This window comes from Penicillium cataractarum (genome assembly GCF_028827025.1).
Source record: "Penicillium cataractarum strain IBT 29864 chromosome Unknown utg000007l, whole genome shotgun sequence".
NCBI classification, from domain to species: Eukaryota; Fungi; Ascomycota; class Eurotiomycetes; order Eurotiales; family Aspergillaceae; genus Penicillium; species Penicillium cataractarum.
The window spans coordinates 1,307,095-1,330,833 of record NW_026622743.1 but is presented as its reverse complement, the minus strand read 5'-3'; the positions used below and the strand labels follow the sequence as shown (position 1 = coordinate 1,330,833).

The 23,739-nt window shown below is 50.4% G+C and overlaps 10 protein-coding genes across 10 annotated transcripts; 6 read left to right on the top strand and 4 right to left on the bottom strand.

Moving 5' to 3' along the window:
* Nucleotides 1-1,278: 1,278 nt before the first annotated feature.
* N7496_008129 (ubiquitin carboxyl-terminal hydrolase family protein) lies at nucleotides 1,279-3,160 on the top strand (the record flags this gene model as incomplete). The annotated part of the gene is made up of 2 exons (XM_056701048.1): nucleotides 1,279-1,942; nucleotides 1,998-3,160. The coding sequence occupies 2 exons, from the start codon at nucleotides 1,279-1,281 to the stop codon at nucleotides 3,158-3,160; spliced, it is 1,827 nt and encodes a 608-aa protein (XP_056553111.1).
* Nucleotides 3,161-3,434: 274 nt separating this feature from the next.
* N7496_008128 (uncharacterized protein) lies at nucleotides 3,435-6,347 on the bottom strand (the record flags this gene model as incomplete). The annotated part of the gene is made up of 4 exons (XM_056701047.1): nucleotides 3,435-5,346; nucleotides 5,402-5,646; nucleotides 5,706-6,062; nucleotides 6,312-6,347. The coding sequence occupies 4 exons, from the start codon at nucleotides 6,345-6,347 to the stop codon at nucleotides 3,435-3,437; spliced, it is 2,550 nt and encodes an 849-aa protein (XP_056553110.1).
* Nucleotides 6,348-6,658: 311 nt separating this feature from the next.
* Nucleotides 6,659-9,674, top strand: N7496_008127 (U3 snoRNA-associated protein UTP13; the record flags this gene model as incomplete). The annotated part of the gene is made up of 3 exons (XM_056701046.1): nucleotides 6,659-6,832; nucleotides 6,892-6,919; nucleotides 6,970-9,674. 3 exons carry the CDS (start codon nucleotides 6,659-6,661, stop codon nucleotides 9,672-9,674), a joined length of 2,907 nt encoding a protein of 968 aa, XP_056553109.1.
* A 981-nt stretch (nucleotides 9,675-10,655) lies between these two features.
* N7496_008126 (uncharacterized protein) lies at nucleotides 10,656-10,996 on the top strand (the record flags this gene model as incomplete). The annotated part of the gene is made up of 3 exons (XM_056701045.1): nucleotides 10,656-10,704; nucleotides 10,762-10,840; nucleotides 10,888-10,996. The coding sequence occupies 3 exons, from the start codon at nucleotides 10,656-10,658 to the stop codon at nucleotides 10,994-10,996; spliced, it is 237 nt and encodes a 78-aa protein (XP_056553108.1).
* A 483-nt stretch (nucleotides 10,997-11,479) lies between these two features.
* Nucleotides 11,480-12,232, bottom strand: pre1 (proteasome core particle subunit beta 4; the record flags this gene model as incomplete). Its single annotated transcript, XM_056701044.1, has 4 exons — nucleotides 11,480-11,557; nucleotides 11,615-11,738; nucleotides 11,805-12,054; nucleotides 12,136-12,232. The coding sequence occupies 4 exons, from the start codon at nucleotides 12,230-12,232 to the stop codon at nucleotides 11,480-11,482; spliced, it is 549 nt and encodes a 182-aa protein (XP_056553107.1).
* A 438-nt stretch (nucleotides 12,233-12,670) lies between these two features.
* N7496_008124 (ribosomal RNA-processing protein RRP9) lies at nucleotides 12,671-14,593 on the top strand (the record flags this gene model as incomplete). The annotated part of the gene is made up of 2 exons (XM_056701043.1): nucleotides 12,671-13,039; nucleotides 13,100-14,593. The coding sequence occupies 2 exons, from the start codon at nucleotides 12,671-12,673 to the stop codon at nucleotides 14,591-14,593; spliced, it is 1,863 nt and encodes a 620-aa protein (XP_056553106.1).
* A 413-nt stretch (nucleotides 14,594-15,006) lies between these two features.
* Nucleotides 15,007-16,191, top strand: N7496_008123 (Zn(II)2Cys6 transcription factor domain-containing protein; the record flags this gene model as incomplete). The annotated part of the gene is made up of 1 exon (XM_056701042.1): nucleotides 15,007-16,191. One exon carries the CDS (start codon nucleotides 15,007-15,009, stop codon nucleotides 16,189-16,191), a length of 1,185 nt encoding a protein of 394 aa, XP_056553105.1.
* Nucleotides 16,192-17,083: 892 nt separating this feature from the next.
* Nucleotides 17,084-18,908, top strand: N7496_008122 (uncharacterized protein; the record flags this gene model as incomplete). Its single annotated transcript, XM_056701041.1, has 4 exons — nucleotides 17,084-17,501; nucleotides 17,588-17,889; nucleotides 17,974-18,089; nucleotides 18,146-18,908. The coding sequence occupies 4 exons, from the start codon at nucleotides 17,084-17,086 to the stop codon at nucleotides 18,906-18,908; spliced, it is 1,599 nt and encodes a 532-aa protein (XP_056553104.1).
* Nucleotides 18,909-18,956: 48 nt separating this feature from the next.
* N7496_008121 (S9 family peptidase) lies at nucleotides 18,957-21,045 on the bottom strand (the record flags this gene model as incomplete). Its single annotated transcript, XM_056701040.1, has 3 exons — nucleotides 18,957-20,052; nucleotides 20,106-20,887; nucleotides 20,944-21,045. The coding sequence occupies 3 exons, from the start codon at nucleotides 21,043-21,045 to the stop codon at nucleotides 18,957-18,959; spliced, it is 1,980 nt and encodes a 659-aa protein (XP_056553103.1).
* Nucleotides 21,046-21,786: 741 nt separating this feature from the next.
* N7496_008120 (uncharacterized protein) lies at nucleotides 21,787-23,529 on the bottom strand (the record flags this gene model as incomplete). The annotated part of the gene is made up of 3 exons (XM_056701039.1): nucleotides 21,787-23,108; nucleotides 23,159-23,432; nucleotides 23,491-23,529. The coding sequence occupies 3 exons, from the start codon at nucleotides 23,527-23,529 to the stop codon at nucleotides 21,787-21,789; spliced, it is 1,635 nt and encodes a 544-aa protein (XP_056553102.1).
* Nucleotides 23,530-23,739: the final 210 nt, after the last annotated feature.

Genomic DNA, 23,739 nt, shown 5'->3' with positions numbered 1-23,739 from the left:
ACACCACACGGCCAGTTTCTGAAGGGATGTGCAGAAGGAAGAAAATTTCCTTAGGATAGAAAAGAGCAGTATACGTCTGAATGTCTTTTTTTTCCTATTCGTTTTTAACCGACTAGTGTAACTATTCGTCAGATTACTAGAGAACAGCGCTCGCAGAGCGCCACACTAAGAAGACCCAGCGGGATAGACTTAAGGGGCCACATTGATAGAGTACCAAGCTATACTTCATTCAACCGTCTTGTATCTGTAATTGCTAATTGGCTGGCTAATTCTGCCTTTCCTGTGTGTCTAGACAATTCGTTGTCCATGGGATAGAAAATAAGCCTTAGCGTCACATCAGGACAGTTTGGATCCTACCGTCAACTTAAAAGCTGTTTTATGTCGTGCAGTATATTTGATCCACGGGATCGAAGATATTGTTCGAACGCTCAAGGTAGCTTTAATAATTTTGTAGCCCTATGGACCCTGTCTAGGCCCCTGGACGGGTCCTAACCGTCCGCAATGCAGACCGCCGCATCCCGCGGTCATTGATCCCAAACATCGAGACCGCTAGGTGGTCCTACCTACCGACTGGACTTCCTATGCCAGGTCTTAGCTTCCCGTTCCACTCTGATACTTTGGCTCTCGCCGCTTTTGCTCAACTGAGTAGATCTGAGCACTAACTATGTAACGTCCCTGATCAGTTTAGGAAAAGATCAATAGGCGGCTCAACAAGAGCTAGTCTTTCCTCCTAATGTACGTCGGAATTGTGTAAATCACGTATGTAAATTAACAGCAGAATACTCCAAAACACCGGGACCTCCTACTTAAATTATGCATACTGCGTTTGATTCTTTGCAGGACCACAGGACCGCATTTATCCGTAGTAATACGGTCCTTGATAGAAGGGTACGTACGTCTAACTATATAACTTATATCATAAATCACACAGCTCGTTACTAGAGCGTTCTATAGCCTTATTTACTAGCCTTATATTATACGAATGGGGGTGATTTAGGAGATTAGCTATAAGATTCTAGGTCTTAAGATTAGTCTTAAAATTGGTATTGATATTATAGATTATATTTAAATCTCAGCTTAAGTAATCTTATTAGCTAGTTGATTTAAATCTATTTTAATCGGTTTCCTGTGGTAAAATCGAGATTCTGCCGGTTTGAAAACCGCTGACTCCGTACCTGCTAGCTCTTTGTGCCCGCCCACACCGCCCGCCCTGCAAGCTTGTCGCGCGGACTTTAGGAACAACTCCACTCATTCTGCAAGCTTACAATCCCCGCCACAATGTCGAAGAGGCAAGCCGAGATTCCTCTCGACGAGAACTATCCCGGATCGCCTGCGTCGAAAAAGGCACGCGTGGAGGATGACGCTGAAGGCGAGTTCCGCAACGGCAGCCCACCTGCGCAATACCCCGGCGACCAGGTGATGGGTCCAGACAAGCGCAATGGTGCAGATATCTCGACAACTACAGAATTAGAGGACCAGGAGCTGCAGGATGCGGCAGACGATATTTTAGAATCCTCTGATATCGACGAAGAGATCTCCGCTCTCAGCGCGCCAAAACGACAAGCTCAGCCCATGGAAGGTTACGATGACCTCTATCTTGACACCGTCAATCGCGGAGTGTTGGATTTCGATTTCGAGAAGCTCTGCTCGGTCAGCCTCTCGAATATCAACGTGTATGCCTGTCTCGTCTGTGGCAAATACTTCCAAGGTCGCGGTCCCAAGTCGCACGCCTATTTCCATTCCCTCGAAGACAACCATCATGTCTATATCAACATGGGAACCAAGAAGGTCTATGTCTTGCCAGAGGGGTACGAGGTGCAGAGTAAGAGTTTGGAGGATATCAAATATGTGGTCGACCCTGTCTTCACAAAATCGGAGGTCGTCAAGTTGGACAAGGAAGTGCATGACGCCTGGGACCTTTCAGGGTCTAGGTACAGACCAGGTAAGACACCCTCCTCTGTCACTGATGAGACATGTCCGTATACTGATTGGTGCAGGATTTGTCGGTATGAACAACATCAAGGCCAATGACTACCTGAACGTTGTCGTACAGCTTTTGGCGCATGTCCATCCCATCCGAAACTTCTTCCTTCTCCACGAATTCCCGACACCAGGCACTCCTGAGCTCGCTCTTCGCTTTAGTACTCTTGTACGCAAGCTTTGGAATCCAAAGGCATTCAGGTCCCATGTTTCGCCGCATGAACTGCTACAAGAGATCGCAATGCGGTCATCAAAGCGCTTTACCCTCAGCCAACAGTCCGACCCCGTGGACTTCCTATCTTGGTTCCTGAACAACCTCCATCTTGCCCTGGGCGGTTCCAAGAAACCGTCTTCCACGCCCACGAGTGTTATCCAAGCTGCTTTCCAGGGTCAGCTTCGGATCGAAAGTCAGGCTATTACCGCACACTCCGATACCCAAAACGCCCGACTAGTGTTCACAGAATCTGGTGACATCAAGAGCCAAGTCACGCCCTTCCAAATTCTCACTCTCGACCTTCCTCCAACTCCACTTTTCCAATCGGCGAACCGGGAGTCTATCATTCCACAGGTACCTCTGACCACTCTACTGAACAAGTACAATGGCCGCGAGGCATCTGAAAAGATGGCTCATCGTGTCCGACACCGCCTCCTCCATCCTCTCCCGCCTTACCTCTTCTTCCATATCAAACGGTTTAGCAAGAACCGTTTTGTTAGTGAGCGCAATCCCACTATCGTCACTTTCCCCTCCCCACGCTCTCTCGACATGTCACCTTATGTCGAGCCCAACCCATCTATCTGCCCACCTAGTGAGCCAATTCTCTACGATCTCGTTGCCAACATCATCCTCGACCCTTCAGTCGCCGCACCCGGTGCTACCGAAGATGCGGCCGACAAGGGCGTGAACGCTGCCTCTGGTGCTGGAGGCTCCTCGTCGGGAGCTGGTGCAGCCACTGAAAAAGTCTCTTGGCTTGTACAGTTGCACGACAAAGCAGTATCTGCAGAGAACGCGCACCATATCGGTGGCGCAGAGCAGCAGCAACGAAATTCGGAGTGGCTTGAGATTCAAGATCTATTCGTCAAGCGTGCTGAGAGCGAGACTTTGTTCACACGCGAGGGCTACTTGATGGTCTGGGAACGGAGAAAGGCTCCCGCGCAGAAGGCGAAGGGCAAGGCAAAATAAGTAATATATTGATTTGATCATACTTGGGGGAGTTGGATTGGATGATTGTGTTAAGTAAGGGATTGGGCGGCGTAATCTTCTTTCCGACGTCTACATGGACAGACTCGATTTTCCATTTACGTCGTTTGCCAAGCTGGTGTACTACTAGAAATATGATGAATTAACGCTGACTAGCATGCCCTCAACCATGTAGACTATCCAATATTGATGCATGAATCCATTGCCCACGCCATAGAATGCAAAATTGCCAACCCTTTCGACCCGGGTAAGGTTATCACAGCGTGCCCCAGCCACAAAACTTCCGGCCTATTCTCATCGTTGAGCCGACCAAGAATCCCCAAACACCTGCTCTAAGAGCAGCCTGCATCCCTCGCATGAGAATCATTCTGCCGCTGTATGCGAGAATGTCGGACCATGAGTTGCCACCAAACCACAAACCAGCGGGGTGGAGATCCGACGCACCGACTGTCGCGGAGGGATGCGAGGCTAGATAGGAATGCGCCAATGACCGAAGACAAAGGGACTCGATCGGTGAGAGAATAATGGTGCTTATGAATGCGGCAAGATGGGACGCGAGCGAATCGACGGGGTGGGCAGAGAGAAGAGTAACTCGATGGGCTCCAGACAGGCTATGCGTTCCTGCAAGGCGAGAGCCAATTGGTGGAAGTTGGTCACCAGGAGTTGTTCGAGTTCCTGCATTTCGTGTGGTTCCGACAAGTGATGATGGCTGTCCATCTTGTTCCTCCTCGGCCGGTTCTTCAACTCCATCTGGGAGAAGATTGGGTATATTTGAGGCTGGAGTTTCCTCGGCCAGGTCGGGAGGGGGCTGATTGAAATTTGTGCTCCGTTGAACCGGGTTCCGGGGGATAGGCTCGAAAGCAGGCATCTCTTCAGGAGTTGTGCTGCTTGTTTGGGTGTTCGTGTTCGATAGTCCATCATGCTCTGTTGACAACGGTGATTGTGAAGCCTGCTGCTGGGCTTGACTCAAGATCAGTGCTTCGAGGAAATCAGCGATTGATCTTCGATCCATGGCGGTTGAAGGAGGGCGCAGCCCTGTGGTCCCACGACCCATTCTTGGAAGAGGCGAATTGCCAGTTGGAGTCTGATTTTGGGTATTGCGGTTACGGTTGCCTAGAAGCTCTAGCTGCATTGTAATAATGTCGGAGCTCTGATGAATCAACGATGCTCGAACCCGCGGCGAAGTAGGCGGTGATGTGTCGGGGGATGATGGACGAGAAAACAAGGTATTAGCACGAGAACTATGTCGGTCTCTCGTTGTGCTACTCGGGCTATCCCCAGGTTGAGCATTGATAAGAGAGCTTTGCGATATGGAGTTTTGGGAAGCTGCGCTCGTCCTACCAAGCGTTGCCATTGCAGAGAAGTAATCGCTGCTCATCTCTCCAGGAGATTGTGAGATACGATTTTCGTTTGTGAGGACTTGATTGATGCCCAGATCCAGCTCCTCTGTTACTTGATCGTCCTCAGCGATGGTAGGCAGGTCAAGACGTGTCATTTCAACCGCATTTGTGCGAGCAAGGGCGCCAGATACTCTGCTGAGAGCCGCATCAGATGTTTCTCCGGCAAGATTGTTGCGAAGCTGAACTTCTTCAAGCTCATGCTGCAAAGATTCAATTGAATTTCGCAGATTTTGTATTCTCTCTTGATTCAAGGTATCAGGAGCTTGCGGCTCTGAGGCCGAGTTTGAAAAGAGACCAAAAAGGGAGAACACCCAACCCTGGAAAACAGACAATTCGCACTTGATATCTTCAAGCAGAGGTAATCTCGCGCGGCGGGTCTCTTCCTCTGAACGACGGCCTAAAGTCGGCACAACCCAATCGACGAGGTTCTCATCATATGCAACCCGAATCGAAAGCTCGTCTGCAAGCATTGGCTTAGGCAGTTGGCGACGAATCAGTCTATAGATCCGTTCCTCAAGATTTGGGCGTAGATAGAAAGCATGGAGGAAAGTCAAGACTCCAGGGGAAGCCAAGAGTCGTACAATAAATCCACCAATGGACACAATGGAAAATTCAGTAGGTAGCGACGGCATCTGAAGTAGAGACCCCTCGCCGAAGGGAGTCAGAAGCTGAGCACTGGGTAACGATTTTGGAGGTACGAGGGCGAGAGATTGAAGCAAAGAGTACATGTATGCCTCGACAGAAAGAAGGAGTACTGTGCTCCTTACTCTGCAGCAGAAGTGATTAAAATCTAGAGCTCCAGCAGAGGGTGAGCAGGACTTACGCCGAGAATGTGAGTATGAATAGTGCCCGGGATCCAAGTGAGAGCTTGTCATGGCCCGTGAAATCAAGGAGGTAGTCCCGGGCTGTCGCAAACACACGCTTCAACGGATTATCTCTGGCAATCGCTAACCCACTGGAAACTGCCCATGCAGGTATACCAGCAAAGTAGAAGCCGAGGACGCCCGTTGCCCCACGTTCTGATCGAATCACATCAAGCAGAGCATCGTGGGTATAATGTTTGTATGTCTACATGAAAATACTCATATAAGACCTCATGAACCGGAACTTCAATGTTTTGAACTTACCTGAATTCTTCCTGTCAAAGAAGAGGACCACCAAGTGCCGAAAAACACAAAAAGCTGATCAAGTGTGGTGATCACGAGGCCGAAATCGTTCTCGGTCGCGATCTGGTTGATTTTTTGTTGTTCATCCGAAGGGCTGGTATTACGGTCCTCGCCACTGACGACGATTCCCATCGTGGAGAGAATATCATTTTTCGCTCTTCGGAGTTCCCGTCCAAGGGTTTTAGATTCCGGATTAACTGGATGACCCCGAGCGTCATACTGCTGCATGTAGTCATCCGAATAGACATTCGACGCCCTCCGCACTGGATTGGAAGGGTCCCCTGTTGCATTTTCTGGAAGTTCATAGGGTGACCGCCCCTTGGGAAGAAGTAAGTACCATGACCGTTAAAGTAGATGCGAAAATGTTCAATGATTGGAATGGAGTATGTCGATATGACCAGAACAGTCATGATCAAATCAACGGTCTTGTCGCAACCAAATTTTCGGAGGGCATTTCCGAGAAAAACAGATTGAACAAGGCTCGAAGTCATTTAGAACACCGACCAAATGAATGGCAAGCACATTTGAGGATGAGGAGCGATGGACGACACCAGAGGGGGCGCTTACCAAAGCGAGGCGGTTCAAGTAAGCCTGTCGGCCCATCGCGAGAAAACACACACCAGATCCTCGCGGGTTTCAGGATCTCCACGGTTTCCTTGTCTCTAACATTCGTCTCTCATGTCGCAGCCTCCGTGGATGAGACATGAAGGAAATCAAACAAGTGCTGATGAGGCGGCGAGGATGTCCACGTGCCTGTGGTAGCGCCTGGAGCGGCAGCCGCGTTTCGTGCACGGGCCCTATCTTATCGCTCTGCAAACACTGCAAACTCAAAAAAAGTTGGCCGAGCTTTTCGCGGTCTCCGACTTTCCAAGTGGGTGTATGGCGTGAAGTGTTGACAGGCTGTCGTACGAATCATGTCCAAGGCCATTGTCAAAACTACATTCGAGGCGTCTCGCACGCTGCGCCCTATTTATACCGGCGGCAGCACGTCGCTCGACGCTAGCGGTCGCATCTTGCTAACCTGTGTGGGCGAAGATGCTCTGATCGTGGATTTGGAGACTGGTGACCAGCTCGCCAGTCTGGAAGGTGTAGGTTTTGCTGTCTAGTCTGTCCGACTTGCAGAATGGTCACTAATCTCGTTTCATAGGACGGGGAAATTATAACAAGCTTGGCCAGTATGTTACGCAAAGAAGTTTGGTCAGGTCGACTGCTGACGTTTCTTTAGTTTCGCCCTCTGCATCGCACGCCATCGTCTGCTCCCGGTCAATGTCTATGCGCATCTACTCGCTTTCGCCTTTCGACGAGAACTCCAAGACCATCGAGGCCGAACTCGTCCGAACTCTGAAGCCACACACCGCGCCCGTCATCTCAACCACAGTTGACCAATCCAGTACTCTTCTGGCTACTGGTGCTGCGGACGGTAGCATTAAGGTCTGGGATATACGCGGTGGTTATGTCACGCATAATTTCAATGATCGCGGCATCATCTCTGCTCTTTGCTTCTTTGAGGTCTCTATTTCAGAGGATACGAAACCGGCTAGCAAGAAGAAGTCCAAGAGGCAAGATAATGACGAGGATATGGAAGATGCTGCCACTACTGCTACAGACTCCACGGTGGGATTCCGACTTGCAAGTGGTTCCGAGGAGGGTAAGGTGCGGGTGTGGGATTTGCATAAGAGAAAGTCCATTGCTGCACTGGAGTCGCATGTCTCTCTTGTGCGCAGCCTCTCTTTCTCCCCGACAGAGAATGCCCTCCTTTCCGCGTCCCGCGATAAGACCGTGATAATTTGGGATGCACGTACATGGAAGACCCGCCGGATTATTCCCGTCCTCGAAAGTGTGGAAGCTGCCTCTTTCATCGCCGACAGTGGGCTGTGCGTCATCGGTGGAGAGAACGGCAAATTGCGAGTTTGGGACTGCAATCGAGGAAGCGAGGTCACCGCAGAGCAGGAGGCCGGAGAAGAATTCGAGACCATTGTGGCCATCCAGTACTCCCCGAACCTGCCTTTCGTCATGACTATTCATGCGGATCAGACGATCCGTCTCCACTCCGTCGAGCTGCTGTCTGATTACAAGCCAGGATCGACCATTGAGCCATTGGAGATCACGCGCCGAATTTCTGGAAATGATGACGAATATATCGATCTGGCTTTCGCTGGTCCTGATCGCTCGATGCTTGCTCTTGCCACGAACACAGAGAGCATTCGCTTGGTGTCCGTGGCTCCCTCGGAGGACCGTCCGTCCACCCAGGGTGAAGAATTCTTCGGTGCTGACATTCAGCATCTGGAAGGCCACGAGGATATCATTATCTGTCTTGATGTAGACTGGTCTGGTCACTGGTTGGCAACCGGAGCGAAGGATAATACAGCCCGCCTCTGGCGCCTCGACCCCAAGACTTCTTCTTTCCAGTCTTTTGCCGTCTTCACTGGACACGCCGAGTCACTAGGCGCAATTGCTCTGCCACGGGTACCACCCCCGACCGGAACTCCCGCCTATAACGACCCAGTCAATCACCCACCTGCATTCCTTATGACCGGCTCCCAGGACCGAACCATCAAGCGATGGGATACAGGCAAGCTCGGTCAGCTCAAGAGTGATAAGCCTCACTCTCCCAAGGCTGTCTACACTCGTAAGGCGCACGAGAAGGATATTAACGCCTTGGACATCGACTCTGCATCTGCTCTCTTTGCATCCGCTTCCCAGGATCGTACCGTCAAGATCTGGGACGTGGAAGAGGGAGCTGCAGTGGGTATTCTGCGTGGGCACAAGCGAGGTGTCTGGTCAGTGCGGTTCGCCCCGAAGAACACTCCTATCGTCAATACCGAAGATGGGACCAGCACAAGTCGCGGCCTAGTTGCTACGGCATCTGGTGATAAGACAGTCAAACTCTGGAGTTTGTCTGACTACACTTGTCTCCTGACATTTGAAGGCCACACAAACAGCGTCCTCAAGGTGATCTGGCTCCCGCCTCCTCAAATCTCCAAGAGTGACGAGGACGAGGAGGACGAAGCATCGACCGGCAAGAATGCTATTCACACAAGGCCCCTTCTAGCCTCCGCTGCTGCTGATGGGTTGGTCAAGATCTGGAACCCCTACACTGGCGAGGCCGAGACAACCCTGGACAATCACACAGATCGAGTCTGGGCCCTTGCTAGCCCAACGCCATCTGGGTCCAGAAGCGATGTCAAGCGAACCTCTTCCAAGGTTAACAGCACACCTTTTGCCCTTGTCAGTGGATCCGCCGACTCGACGGTAACTTTCTGGACTGATACAACCTCCGCCACCTACTCCGCTGCTGTGAATGCCGAGTCCGAGCGCATTGAGCAAGATCAGCAACTGCAAAACCACATTCGCGCCGGCAACTACCGCGAAGCCATCACCCTTGCTCTCCAGCTCAACCACCCTGGCCGCCTGCTGTCCCTTTTCACCGCTGCCATTGACGCCGCTGAAGACCCGACCCGGTCCGAAGCAGAACGCGCACTCGCAGCCAACAGCTTGACCGGTAACCCCGCTATTGACGAGGTTCTCCAAACTCTGGGCACCTCTAACCTCCGCACACTGCTCCTGCGCGTCCGTGATTGGAACACGAATGCACGCACATCGCGTGTCTCTCAACGCATCCTTTACGCTCTCTTCCGTTCATACCCTGCCTCGACTTTCGTCGAGCTGGCCACGACATCCGTGCAGGGCAAGAATGGCCGTGCCGGAGGCGGCTTGAAAGATATCATGCAGGGCTTGGCCGCGTATACCGAGAGGCATTACAAGCGTATCGAGGAGTTGGCTGACGATAGCTACCTGGTCGAATGGGTGCTTAATGAGATGGACGGCGGTGTTGGTCTTGGTGGTCTGATGGATCTGAATATCAAAACTGATGATGTCAATGGAGACCTGGAAGAGCATGAAAAGGATGTGATTATGTTGGAGGCATAAAATCTTGTGTATACCTATTGATTGGCGCATTATCTCTGGGAGTACCTGGTTGGGAGTGGTTTTACCAAAATTTAGACATTTGCAATTCAAATCATCCTTCGTGTATCCTTCCCGTATGAATAGTCCTCTGATCTGCCAACAGGCTGGTCCCGGTATTTGAATTCGCTGATGAGGGGTTTCTGCCTGGTGTCCTCTAATTTACTCACTGTATCTGCTCCACTTTAAAAAGCTTAGCGCCCCACTTCGGTATATATGCTTGTCATTTGTTATCCTTACCTTTGCCTTCTACAGCCTCCCTCGCACCTCGTTCGCTCAAAGTGCCCATACTCTCAAGCTACCATGATTTACCTCCACCCACATCTTACTATCAGTATCTACTCACAGAAATCACTATGACACGAAGTGAATTCAAGGCCCACTATCTCCCCCGCCTGGTAGGAACTAGGGTCACTCACTACCTCTCTAAACTTCGACCCCCTACCACAGCTATCTGCCGTCTCTACCTCTACGGCCTCCCCTCCCGGCGTCCCTTCTTCGGCCTCGCCCCCTCCAGGGACTTGCTGCTCATGGATAATTACGAAAAAGCTCTCGGAGGATGCTATCCTTCTTGACCAGGAGGATGTTGATATGGGCACTGGGACTCCTATGACAGTTGGTAAATTTCTTTACCATCTAGAGGAGGACCCAGGGCAGATAGCTTCTATGAGAATCTATTATTAGATTCCTCTCACTGATACCGAGGACGCTGATTTGGTTACACTAGCCCGGCAAATTCAACCTACTGGAGCTGAAGTATGTGGTGAACCAGAGGCGTTCAAGCAATTGATGAGTCAAGGCTGTACCTCTGTCCCATGGCTCCTTGGTCACAGCAAAGGAAAATACAAGGGCAACATGATCGACTTCCTGGTGGCTACATCACATTCCTCGTATGGGAAAAGGTACCCGGGGACCCTCTAACAGAGGAATTTTTCTGGAGCTTAGATGCCCCTACAAGGGCTGAGACTCGAACCAAGTTTCAGGTTGTCTATAGGTTAGTTCACGCATACTAAATATAACACTCCTCAGCAGACGCTAATATCATTTATAGGGAGATGCTACGTTGCGGTGTGGTGCCCAGAGCTAGGCGCAATATCGAAGATCATCTATGACCAGTCTACTGGCAATATGTACGTTGATAGCCCTACGTATCAGGAATATTCACTAATGGGTTTAGTCATATTTCGGGCTTCCAAATGGGATGGCCTTTCCTGGATCCTCTTGAATGGTCAGACACCTGTTTTGTCCAGTATAGGCTAGCGAAACGACCTAACAAGATGGATTAGGCTTCTCGCAGGGATGAATGGACGTTGTGAGCTTATTTGAAGTAATATTGAATAGTTGTTAGCTCCAAATCAATTCTGCTTTTTAGCTGAATTTAATCCTGATTGAGATCCCCGAATGAGCACGAACCCGATATCACGTTTGATGGCGCATACGGCGCTAACGCAAAGGAAGAGAAAGGGAACCAATCTATTGGGCTATCTAGAGCGTAACAAGAAGGACACCAATCTCGCTGGAAGAGAGAAGGAAAGAAGAAGCCAAAACCACTAGAGCAAGGTCTCAACTAGTACCTCGCTATCTTGTCATGTTCGCAAGCTAGAGTTTACAGAAATTAAGATTGATGGATTGTTAATATGATAGAGCACAAATCAAAGGTGCCTTCCCTTGTCTACGGCTTGAATGCGCCGACAGATTTCAAATTATCCTGTCATCGAGGGTAAAACGTCATAGGATATGATACAACAAACGCCTAAGCATGTCGTCCATTAAGCACTCCGAACGATCTTGTCGTTGTCGAAGTCGACTTCCTTCACACCATCTTTCGTGATGATCTTTACAAGGACCTATTCGAATAGAAAATTAGTGACTCGGCAGGCAAAAGAGGCCGCGGATGTACATACGCCCTTGTAATCGATCGGCAACCGCCGCTTGAGCTCATCTGTGCACATTCCCAAAAGCTTCATGCCTTGCTCCAGATCGATGTTGGGGTTATGGTGTTTGTCCAAAAGGGAAAGGCAGTAGTATCTACATATGTTAGCACGGAGAATCCAACCTAGGCGGATTCAAGGTCCCGCGAGGAACACAACGTACTGGGCATATCCGTGGGCAGCGTATGGTACGGGAGCGAGCGAAGCCAGATAATCGATCCAGTAAAGATGAGGTTGCTCTGTGGTTGGATCCATGCCTCCAAGGAGCAGGTTGACTGTGTAGGGGCTTCGTGATCGCAAGCTGCGGGCCAGCTCTCCTCGGACAAAGTTGGCAACGGCGGCTGGGCTGAGCTCGGTATCGTTGCGCATCGAATACAGTTGAACATTGGCTTGGATGAACTCGGCGAATTGCACTAGTCACGATCGATGGTCAGAATCCTTGCCTTGTTCCGCCCGTCGGTTGCCGTGATGGTCGCTAAACATAAGCTACTCACCGGTGTCACCAGCTTCTCCGCTGAACGCCATCAATGTGTTCTTGTTGAGCTGCCGCGTCTTATCGTCCTCGGCCTTGATGATCGTAGGGCCTCGCATTATGGCCTTGGATGCGGCCACAATGACGAAGTCCTTACCAGTGATGCCCAAGAGAACGTCCCTGCATGGTCTGTTAGCAACAGAGGCCGATTGAATGAATGGAGGGCATAACATGCTTACATATTTGCAGCAGTACTAGATCCAGTTCCGACAAGTAAATAGAAGGGTTAAGGCGAGTGAAGGTGAAGAAGGGAAATGAGAAGGTTGGTGGTTGATGGTTGATGACCGCGCGGCGAGCTTGACGCCTGGACTGGGGAGGACGGGAGCTCTCAGCTACCCTGCTGACTCAGCCGCCGCTTAGCGCCTTTTCTCCGAAAAAAAAAGTTGTCTCCGCCCGCAAGTCCTCGACCGCGACGACGACGACGTTTACTGTGAGGTGAATTTTGCACACACAATTAACTAGGAATTTACATTGGAGGTCTTCTATTGAAGGTCACCATGTCTTCCTTCTTTACCGTCCCCGCTTCTCAACGCAAGCGCAAGAGAGAAGATCGCGCCGCCGCTCCAGCAACCAAGAAGAGAGGCGTTGATGCCAAAAATGACGCTGCAGGAAGTCGCCGAGCCCGTGATCGCGAAGAATCTATCTCTGGAAGTGACCTGGATGATGATGAAGACGGGATGGAGTCCCTGGTCTCCGGTTCAGAGTCGGAATCAGACTCTGATAAAGGCGAAACGGCCGCAGACCGGAGATTGAAACTCGCTGAGCGCTATTTGGACAACATCCGAGAAGACGTCGAGGATACAGTGGGCTTCGATGCCGCCGAAATTGATCGAGACTTGATTGCGGAGAGATTGAAAGAGGATGTGGTATGTTGATATCGATATAAATATTCCAATGCTTCAATGGCTAACAACAATTAACATTAGGACGAATTCAAAGGACGCACTTTCCGCCAGATTGCCTCCCATCTATCTTTCTCTGAACCCTCTCACTCATTTTTCCGCTCCGATACCCAGTCGACTACTTCCATCGCCGTTCATCCGCCTTACGTTTACACCGTGTCGAAGGATAAGACTTTGATCAAGTGGGAGTTGGCCACACCAACCGTACCGGCGACTACTGAAACGAATGGATCGTCGACACGGCCTCCTCGTCCGCAACGCAAGAAGCCCAGGCGGGTTAAATATGCCCGGGGTGTGCGCAAGATCGCTGAAACAGGCGAAGAGTCCGGTCATACTGGAAGTATCCTGTCGGTCGCTGTTTCACCCTCGGGCAAATTCGTTGCTACTGGTGGTGCCGATAACCGTCTGGTCATTTGGGATGCCGATACCTTGACCCCTATGAAGACATTTTCACAGCATCGTGACTCTGTGAGCAGTCTGGCATTCGCTCGCCACATCTCAACTATGAGCTCCGGAGAGCAACTTTTCTCGGGATCATACGATCGTACCTTGAAGACTTGGTCGATCAGCGGTGCTGGCCACGCCTATGTCGAAACTCTCTTCGGCCATCAGGATCATGTTACCTCAGTCGCAGCCATGACCATTGATCAGTGTGTTTCAGTCGGAGCTCGGGACCGTACAGCCAGGTTGTGGAAAGTTGTGGAGGAGTCGCAGCTCGTATTCCGTGGTGGTGCATCCAAGAAAGCACCTTACATTGAGAGCAACATTGACTGCATTGCTCCGCTTCCTCCCAATCATTTCGTCACAGGTTCCGACTCGGGATCCATCTCGCTATGGTCCATGCACAAAAAGAAGCCTCTTTACACGATTCCTTTGGCCCACGGTCTGGATCCTATGCCTCCCCTGGACGAACTCTCCCCCGAAGTCGACCCGGAGACTGCTGCTCGCAATACCCGTCACATGAGGCGTATGCCTCGCTGGATCACCGCCCTCACAACTCTTCCTGGAACTGATGTTGTCCTTAGCGGCAGCTGGGATGGCTGGGTTCGTGCGTGGCGGATCTCTGACGATAAGAAGACCATTATTCCATTGGGCCCAGTTGGCGCAGGCTCCCTAGGTCAGGTTGCTCCCGACACACCGTCGAAACAGCTCAAAAATGCTCTTGCGCTCGACACGACCCCCGATCCTGAGAGTATGGAAGTTGAGAAGCTTGAGGACGAGGCACAAGAACCTCAGCCCTTGATTAAGGGTGTGATCAACGACATCGCCGTGTTTGAGCGTCGTCCCGAACAAGCTTCGTCTTCCACAAAATCGTCATCCAAATCTCAGAAAGATTCAGCGACCGAGGCTCGAGGTCTATGCATTGTGGCTGCAGTTGGCAAGGAGCACCGCTTGGCCCGATGGAAGTGTTACGCCAACAACTACGATCAGGGCAACGCTCCTGACGGTCGGAATGGCGCTGTTGTTTTTGAAGTTCCGTTCACTTCCACTGATTCTATTGTGGAAACCGATGTATAGAAGTTTCTAAGCCTGAGGGTTTGACGACTTATTCTTCAGAGCGTTGCACGACGTGGTTTTGGGGGTCGGAGTCGGAGTTTTTACCTGTATTCTACTCTATTGCATACATATTGCAGACATCATCTTTAAGAGATCATCAACCACCAAAAGGACTTTCTTATATGACACCTTGATCTCATTCGTGATTCTTTAAGATAGATTCTTTAGGTAATGCTTAGATTCATCTTGTTATTCTCGCAACAAAGTAGGCCTAATTTCGGGCGGATCTCGTTCTCATGCCCATGATCATCGTTCTGATCTATAGATCACGTGAGGCGCTGACATCGTGAACTTGCTCCTGCCGCGTAGCCTTGCAACCTTTGATCACCCTTCCAGCAGAGGTACATCTTCACAAAACCGAACACTATGACGCTATGAACACATCAAGATATTCTGCATCTCGACAGAAATCATGCGACCAATGCTCAACCTCAAAGGCAAAATGTGATCGCCAGTCTCCCTGCGCAAGATGTGCTAAACGAAGTCTCTCGTGTGTCTATCCCAAAGTACCTTCTGGCTCTGGTGAATTTCCCGGTGGCCAAGCGCAGGATGATAGTCTCGATGGCTCTGATCATGGAACAAGAACATCATTTACTAGTTCGCGCCACGAAGTGCTTCTAGCCATCAGCACAGATGATCTGGCCGAGAGTTCTCTCAACTTTGGGTGCCTGGACTTACTCTGTCCCATCAATGTGGAGGATATTAGCAATCGCTGGCTGAACCCCTACATTCCTGGTCCTGAGCAAACCATAAAGTCTTATCCCGTCACTGTCATAAACTATATTTGGCGGATATTGAACTCGTATGCTGCCAGTGCATCTCGTGGACGCGGTATACTCCCGTTCATCCACCCCGCACAAATGAACGGCCAAACAGCAAGTTCACCTCTGAATACTTGCTTGAGTCTAATACGGATAAGCGAGCATCCCTTACCGGGCACCGAAAGTGCTGCTGCTCTTGTTCTTCAACGAGAAATGGAGAGTATAGCCGCAACTCGAGAAAAGTACGATGACATGGCGCTTCTAGCTGCTTATCAAGCGTATCTCATATATGCACTAGTGTTATTCTTCCGGCTGAGTCAAGGCTCGAGTGCTTTCTTTCGCCAAGCAATGATGACACTACAAGAGCTAGCGTGCTCTACATCTCGTCGAGGCCTTGTGTGCACAGCCGATCGACATCATACGCGTCCTAAATGGGAAGAGTGGATTGTCACTGAATCGAAGAGGCGCACACTTTATGTGATGTACCTTTTCGACAGCATACTTTCCTCGCAGGAGAACCTCCCCACCTTTCTGGGTACGGAGTTACGAGGGCTTCCCGCTCCGGCAAACAAACTCATGTGGCAGGCACAAGCACGACGGCAGTGGGAGAAGGAGTACAATGTTTCTCTGACGGAGTGGACGAGGCAATATCTGACTATTGACGAGCTTTGGCCCATGCCACCAGGTCTAGATGCTGCTGATATTGCTGAAAGACGCGATAGAGTCAACCGCTGGCTTGAAAACATGGATGAATTCGGGACTATGCTCTTTGCAGTTACGAGTTGCACTCATGGTTGATTATGGAAAGGTTTCTACTTGAACACTCGCATTGTTTCCCACATACCAGTGTGTTCATGATCAACTCAAGCCGTCATTGCCATTCAATTCAACTGTTGTTAAGTACTTCTCATTTTGGAGAAGTAGTCTCCAGCACGACCTTCGACAGCGCCTGGGTCTGGCTGAAGGGCAGCACGAGGACGTTACGCGGAAAGGCATAAAGTGCTCAACAGTTATGCACCGTTACGCCTGTCCCGAAGAAAGTTAAAAAGTCAAACAAACCCCACAAAAAGATCTTATCCGGTATAAAATCCCAACGGTATTGATGTGTTACGACAACTGTGTACATGCCGTCGCACATAGTTCGACCAAGTGGATCCTCACGGGATTGAAATTGAGGCTCTGAGCGCCGAGACCGTTAGGCCAGCCTATCTCGATATATGTATGCATACGCCCTCGACCACGACTCGAGGAGTATATTAGAAGTTAGTTACGGATTAGTGATTACTCGCTAGTTCACTGGGGCCCTGGTGAATCAATCATGCAACTAGTCACAAGTGTAGTTTTGGCAATTACCGTTCGGCTTCTCCCGGTGGATCATAGCGGAGCCAGGGGCGGTACTAGCCCCCTCGGCAGTCCTGCTAACTTGCTACAGCACGGTACTAGTCTCCGCCGTTCAAACTCACCCTCAACGACTCGTACAGACTTTGATGACCTTACCCAATATGGTTAGGTTTTCACGTGAGGTCCGATCGAGGGGTTGAGGACGTTGTGGCAAATGCCGACCAGGGGGCGTTTCCAGGGGAAAATAAGTCCCTAACTACAGTCAAGCCTCACTGTTTAAATATCGGGTCTCACTGTTAAGGCCCCTATTGCCATTTGGTCATGAAATCCAGTGTCAAACGTGATCACTATGGCGTCCGATCCCAAATTTGTGAAGGCGGTTCCCACCACCAAGCAGCGAATAAAACGGGTATCAGGAGACTTTCTGTGGGTCAATTACCAGGATGATAAGTCCCAGAACCGTGAAGCCGTTCGATCGAAACAATCCTTTGTACGAACGAGGCATCATCGATTGCAAAGAGAGAAAAAATCGCTTCAATCGAAATTAATCGCACCACCCGCCACCAAGCGTCGGCCTCCAACATCCAAGACCAGTGTCCTCGGTGAATCTACATATGGTCGCTATGATCTATCGAGTAATCAAGACGACGATGATCATTCTCCTGAGCAATCTGTCATATCGCCATCCCTCGAAGTGGGGGTCCTGGACGGAGTTCCCGATCTAGTCATCCATACGAAGCATAATCCGAATGTGTACTTCCAACACTGTGAGTACCAACCGCATCTGACGTAGCAAGAGTCCAACTCTTCTGCGGTTTGAATGGCAAAAAAAAATTAATTAATCAACTACTAGATCATGTCTTTTCGGCGAGATCATGCTTTCCTCTTTGCCCTAACGAACTGACCTTCTGGTTCTGGAGGAAAGTGCTCGACGACCCCCCTTTGATGCAAATAAAGCTATCAATCAGTGCTTCTCACCGAGCAGCAATCCTCAAGGCTTCGGGAGCCCCTGCTTCGATTGTGCAGAAACCCACGCAGGATACGCTTCGCCTTCGTCTTGGAATGATCAAATCAATTCAAGAGATCTTTCGGAATGAAAGCAAATTATACACCGAGTCAACGGTTTTCGCCATATCTCACCTGATTGTTTCCGAAGTGAGTGTCTTTCTATATATAATTTCTAAAGAGGAAGAAGGCTTCGTCGATCAGCACTCCGTTTACTAACGCAAAATGACCAAGGGCTTTGACGGTAATATAGAAGCCGTCGAGGCGCATATGAATGGAATGATAAAGATAATAGCCGTGACAGGCGGATTGAATGAACTTGATGGAGGAACTCTCTCCATGATCTATAGGTAAGTGATATCATCCATTGCCCCTTCTATTTCTGCTAACTTCTTCGACTTTACAGCTGTGTATTTTTGCACGGAATGATAAAAAGCAGATCACGACCAGCGATTCCTATGTGTGCCAAATTTGAGAACCGAGTTCTGGAGCAGTCCATGATTATCAAGGCGAGCAATCGTGCTACGAACACGAAAGCCTCCGCATTAGGAGCTCGCTTTTTCAATGCTCCATGGTCGGATGAGATCCAACCGAAGTTCAAGTCGCTCATTTCCTGGTATCAGCAGTTGGTCTCATATTATGAGAATCTGAGCACTATTTCTGCTGAGCCGATGTCGGTTGAGAATGATTGTTTACTTTATCTAACGCATCGTCTATTATCGCTCCCATTTGAGATCTCCCTTTCACCATTCGAGGAGATTGTGCGACTTTCCATCCTAGTCTACTCCTCTATACGGGTTTGGAGTCTGTATGGGATGCCATGCTTAGAGGTGCTGCTCGAAACGCTCCAGCACAGCCTGTGTAAGAGCTACCGTACTCTCCAGGGTGCAAAGAGCGATCTGCTATTCTGGATTCTGTTCGTGGGTAGCCTGGCATCCAGGGGGATGGAGTGTCATTCATGGTATTTGGCCCACCTCGTGGATGTTGCAGATCAATTATCTCTGGAGGGCTGGGGCAGTGCGATATCAGTATTGCAAGGATTTCTGTTTGTTTGCCGGGCAAGTGATGAACCGGCGAAGGAACTATGGAATTTCACACTCCGAGGAGGTAGCATGACTGGACTGGGAATTGTGACCGCCCCGATACACAATAATATGGTAATTAGATGATGAATGTACTTAATCAGGAAATATGATAATGCCTCTTACGAACACACTTCAGGCCAGATATCGCTTCCACCAGTCTTCCTTTCGGGTGAAAGACTCGAGGATAGCTTTCTGACCATGCCATCCATGACCCTCACCCTCGAACTCAACGACCTCGGCGGCTCGGCCCTTAGAATGCATAGCATCGGCCATCATGCGCGCTTGTGCGATCGGAACGACCATATCCTCCGTTCCTTGTAACAGCAACAATGGTGCCGTCATCTGTTCTGCATAATAGCACGGACTGCGCTTCTTGAGCTCCGCCTCTCGATCCTCGGGCTTGGTTTTGCTAAGAAGCAATCTATCCACGTCTTGACTCTCAAACTTGTAAGAATCTGCTTGCAGGGCCTTGACGTCGCTGATACCGTAGGAACTGATTCCCGCTGCCCAGACTTCGGGATACATGTGGAGGGCACGGAGAGTCAAGTAACCTCCGGCACTTCCACCATAAACTCCAACCCGAGTCTTGTCGACCAACCCCTTGTCTACTAGGAATTCGACCGCGCTGACTGCATCTCCCACGTCCACAAGACCCCAGTACCCGGACAGTCGCTCGCGGTATTCTCGGCCAAAAGCGACGGAGCCAGTGTAGTTGACAGCACAGACGGCAAAGCCACGGGTAGTCCAGTACTGGATTTCGAGGTCAAGAGCGGGAGTGACAGCCCCATTGGGACCTCCATGTACATATGTCAGGAGAGGAGGCAGGCTGTTCCTATCAGCCTGGAAGTCAGGGTTGCGAGGAGCGAAATAGAACATATGGACTTCGCCATCGGTTTGAGGACCGTGCTTTTGAGGGGCAGTATAGTCCGTCGCAATTGAAACGAATTCAGGTGCTAGTTCGAATGACGCGGTAGAAGTGAGCACCTTCCTGGTTGTCTCGAATGAAGAGTTAAACGAGACTAGCGCCAATTCCTGGGGTGAGGTTTTTGACGACCCGACGACTGCAAAGCTGGTAGCTGAGATGCGACAGATTGTATCGATATCCACATAAGGAATGTCGAGGTCTCGGGCAGATGAAGTAGCGGTATCGATTAGAACCACTTTGCTAGTAGCATGGGTAATCACCGTTGCCACGATAGTCTTCTCATCCAGCGATGTGTATGTAGAGCTTGAAATTTGTTAGTATTGCAGGCAAGACTTCTATTGTGGATCGACACAAACCTTCCAAGCTCCCACTCGGCGACTGCAAAGTCCGACTTCTCCATTCCCTTGAATGTCAACGCACATACTCCAGGTTCTTCTGGATTGTATGAATACAACTGCCAGAAGCCGGTAGAATCACTCGCAAAGTACAGTTTTCCATCAAGACCCCATTTTGGCTGAGCGATGCTCTCCTTCTGTGCTTCGCCCGCAATCCGTGTGATATTTTCCAAGGACCCATCTTTCCACTCGGCCAGGTAGAGCACAGTTCCCGTCCAAGGCATGTCGGGATGGCTCCATTGAATCCAGGAAACATATTTTCCAGAAGGATCAAATTTAGGATGAGAGTAGAAATCGTCACCTTGGGCAATGGTGATTTCCTTGCCCGAGTCTTTCGGGTCAAGGTCGATATCAATTGCCACAAGCGTGTTATGGACGTGGGTTGCTTGAGTTTCCGGTGTAGCCTCTCGGTGATCTTCCTTGATTGCAATGATCCATCGCGAGTTTGTAGGGTGGCTAGAGAAATCTGCGTAGCGAATGCCTTCCTCAGCTGGTTGGACTAGCGTGGTTTGAGCCGACGTAGGATCCAGTAGATAGATATTGCAAGAATCTTCGTCTGAGAGTAGAATATTTCCATCGGGTCTCATTGAGATGGATCCACCTCCAAGTTCTTGCACGGAGGCGAGTGCACTGAGGTCTTTCGGGAGAACATCTTTGGGTTCTCCATTGAGATGCTGCACGATGGCAGATCGGCCGTCTTCAACTGGTCGGCATTCAACAGAGTAGATTGCACCCGTTGATTCCTGTCAATTGTCAGCTTGGCCTTTTGTTTTTCAAGGATTTAGGGCTCGACACTAACATTAACGACCACTTCGTTTAGCATGATGCTGCATGTTGCCAGACCTTCCGCGGTCAACGGACTCTTCCAATGGCCATAAGGCGCAATTTGAGGAGGGCTCATTTCGGCGAGTCTGTAAGAGAACAGAAATAATCCTCGATACTATTGAAAATTATTGTGAAAAAAAAACGAGAATCGCAGAGCTTTATAAGATTGATGTCGTCGCTGCCCCGCCAGGGTCTCACTTTGATGAGTCACCCACCAGCATCCGCCGGTGCATACAGGCAACTCTTTTCTTACAACTTGGGGTCCGTTGAGTGGGAGGCCTTACTTCTTGTAGAAGCTAATATTTGACCGCATTGGGATAGCATTGCGAAGGCAAAGAATTATTGATTTTGTAATGGTAGATTTTGGATGTCCCTGGTAGAAGCCGGAGCCAGCAGACTAGACTAGAATAAGCCCTTTCGAACAGAAGAAAGAAAAATACATGCACCCAGGATACCTCCTCGCTCGCTATGATCTCACAACCAGAGATAAGAAATAAATGGCAGAAAAGCTGACGTATTTTGTCCGTGCCAAGGGGAAAAAATCAAACAAAAGGATAGGGGTATTTGCAGGAAGAATGGTGAGTCCAAGGTGGAAGCCAAACGGAGACAGAGAATAGTGCCAAAGAAGTCACTGCGCCGGCCGAAGAGATACGGACTTGGTATATCAGATAAAGGGTTGTGCGAATCACATAAGAAGCGTGGTGCAACTTTTCTATCCCACCCTGTGCGCCGCGCTGATTGCAATCGCAATGGGATAAAGCCGAAGAAGCCAAACAAGGAAGAAAACGGGGCTGATGCCGAGAAGTGCATGGTCATATCAGTAAGGCGAGAAGCGAGTGCCCCGTCTCTGCATCGCTCGCCTTTGTGCCGCTCGCCGCCCCGGACCAACCGGTTGCTCTTCATCCGAGTCGGCAATGGTGATAGCATTGTGGGCTGAAGACCCCGTATGCCTAGCAGGCCTTATGAGTCGTGGTGACGGGCTTTCTGTTACTTCACTCCCATCACTCGATGCAGGGACCTCGAGTCGCTGGCGGTAACCACTCCCATCACTCGATGCAGGGACCTCGAGTCGCTGGCGGTAACGCCCACGGCTGACAAGAGGTTCTTCATCCTCCTCGTCATCTTCATCGTCGTCGACTTCATTATCACCCTCGTCTTGGCTGTCGCTGTCACCATCGTCTTCGTCTTCGTTTTCTGACGCTTCGTCATTAACGAGAGAAGACCCCATCGGAGAAGACAGTGTGTCGTGGTATTGAGAGGGAGGGCTACTCGACGCCCCTCCTCCAGAAGAATGAGGGTTCCATCCATCAGCGAACGACACGCCAGTAGTATCGCCTTCCTCGGCGTCGCTTGGATCTTCGGATGAAGAGTCGATGTTCAAAACGGGTCGCCCTTGTCTCCGGGTCGGAGAAGCACGACTCGGAGGTCCGTTGGCGCCGACAACAGTCGAATGATCGGAGTCGTATTGCGTGCCATTTGGACGCTCCTCATCGTCAATAAAGGAGTCCATCTCGTCATACTCATCTTCGTCCTCGAAGCCCTCCTCGTCGTCGTAATGACCATTAAAGTCTCCGGGAACAGGCACTGGCCCCCATGGATGCGGTTGGTAGACATGACTTCCAAGAGCATGGGCGAAAGGACCAAAGAGAGCAGCAGCATCTGGGCCTCCCTCTCCGAAAAGGAATGGCCTGCCGTAAGCCCCGTACGGCCCCCAAGCACTGTCATCATCATCAATGTCCCCAAATTCATCCTCTTCAGGGTCCTCCCCGTCAAGCATCGAGTCATAATCGGTCTCGTCATCGTAGTCATCCTCGTCAGATCCACTGTAGTCGGTTATATCTTCGTCCGGGCGATAAACCCATCCGCAACCCCCACACGCATCTTCTTCGAGCTCCCACTGACAGTTTGGACATCGCATCACCCCATCATCTACATCGACAAGGGGTTTCAACGCAGGAGCTTTGGGTTTGAAGAGACCTCCAAACAGACCACCAGTTTGTGGGTTCGTATTTGCTTTGTCTAGGTCCAGTTTCTCCGATTCTGCTTGTCGGTTCACTAAATGCTCGGCGGTGGTTTCCCCCTTATCCAACAGCTCTGCTCGACTCGTGAACATATGTACGATCTCTCGAACCTTTAAAACTGAGGCGTTAGCATGTGGTGGACACGGTTCTGGAGACGGGTTCACTTACAAGATACGCTGGCGCGGGCTGTGTCTTTACGGGAGCCCGGCAATCCGGACATGTCCGCTTCGATCTTCCACCACTGAACCATTGCGCAAGGCACTTTGAAAGAATTAGAGGCGGGCCTCGGTAGACCAAAAGTTGATGGGGGGTGGCCACTCACGGTGTAGCAGAAGGTATGTCCGCAAGCAAGACTGAAAGGCTCATAAAGAGGTCTGATGCAAATTCCACATTGCAAACGGCTTCGGATGTCATCGACATGCCCTTGGAGCGTGTTGACAAGCTGTGAACGCGTCAGTAAAAGTACTCTGTAACACACTTGGGGTCCAGCCTATTCTTACCCCCGATGCCTCCGCCTCGGAACCATCACCACCCGCCATGTTGGCTGTTGGGGATGTCTGGGTGTCTTCAGTTGGCGAGGGAGTGCTTAAGCATCAATCAAATCGCGTTTGAAAGTCGTGAGGCGCGGGGGCGCGAAATCCGGAAGATGCGGTGGGGGTCGGATGAAAAAGTTCCCTGAGATTGTGGCAAGGTGGTTGTTCAAGGTACACGGGAGAGCCACAACAACAGTTGGTTCGGGGATTCGAGGC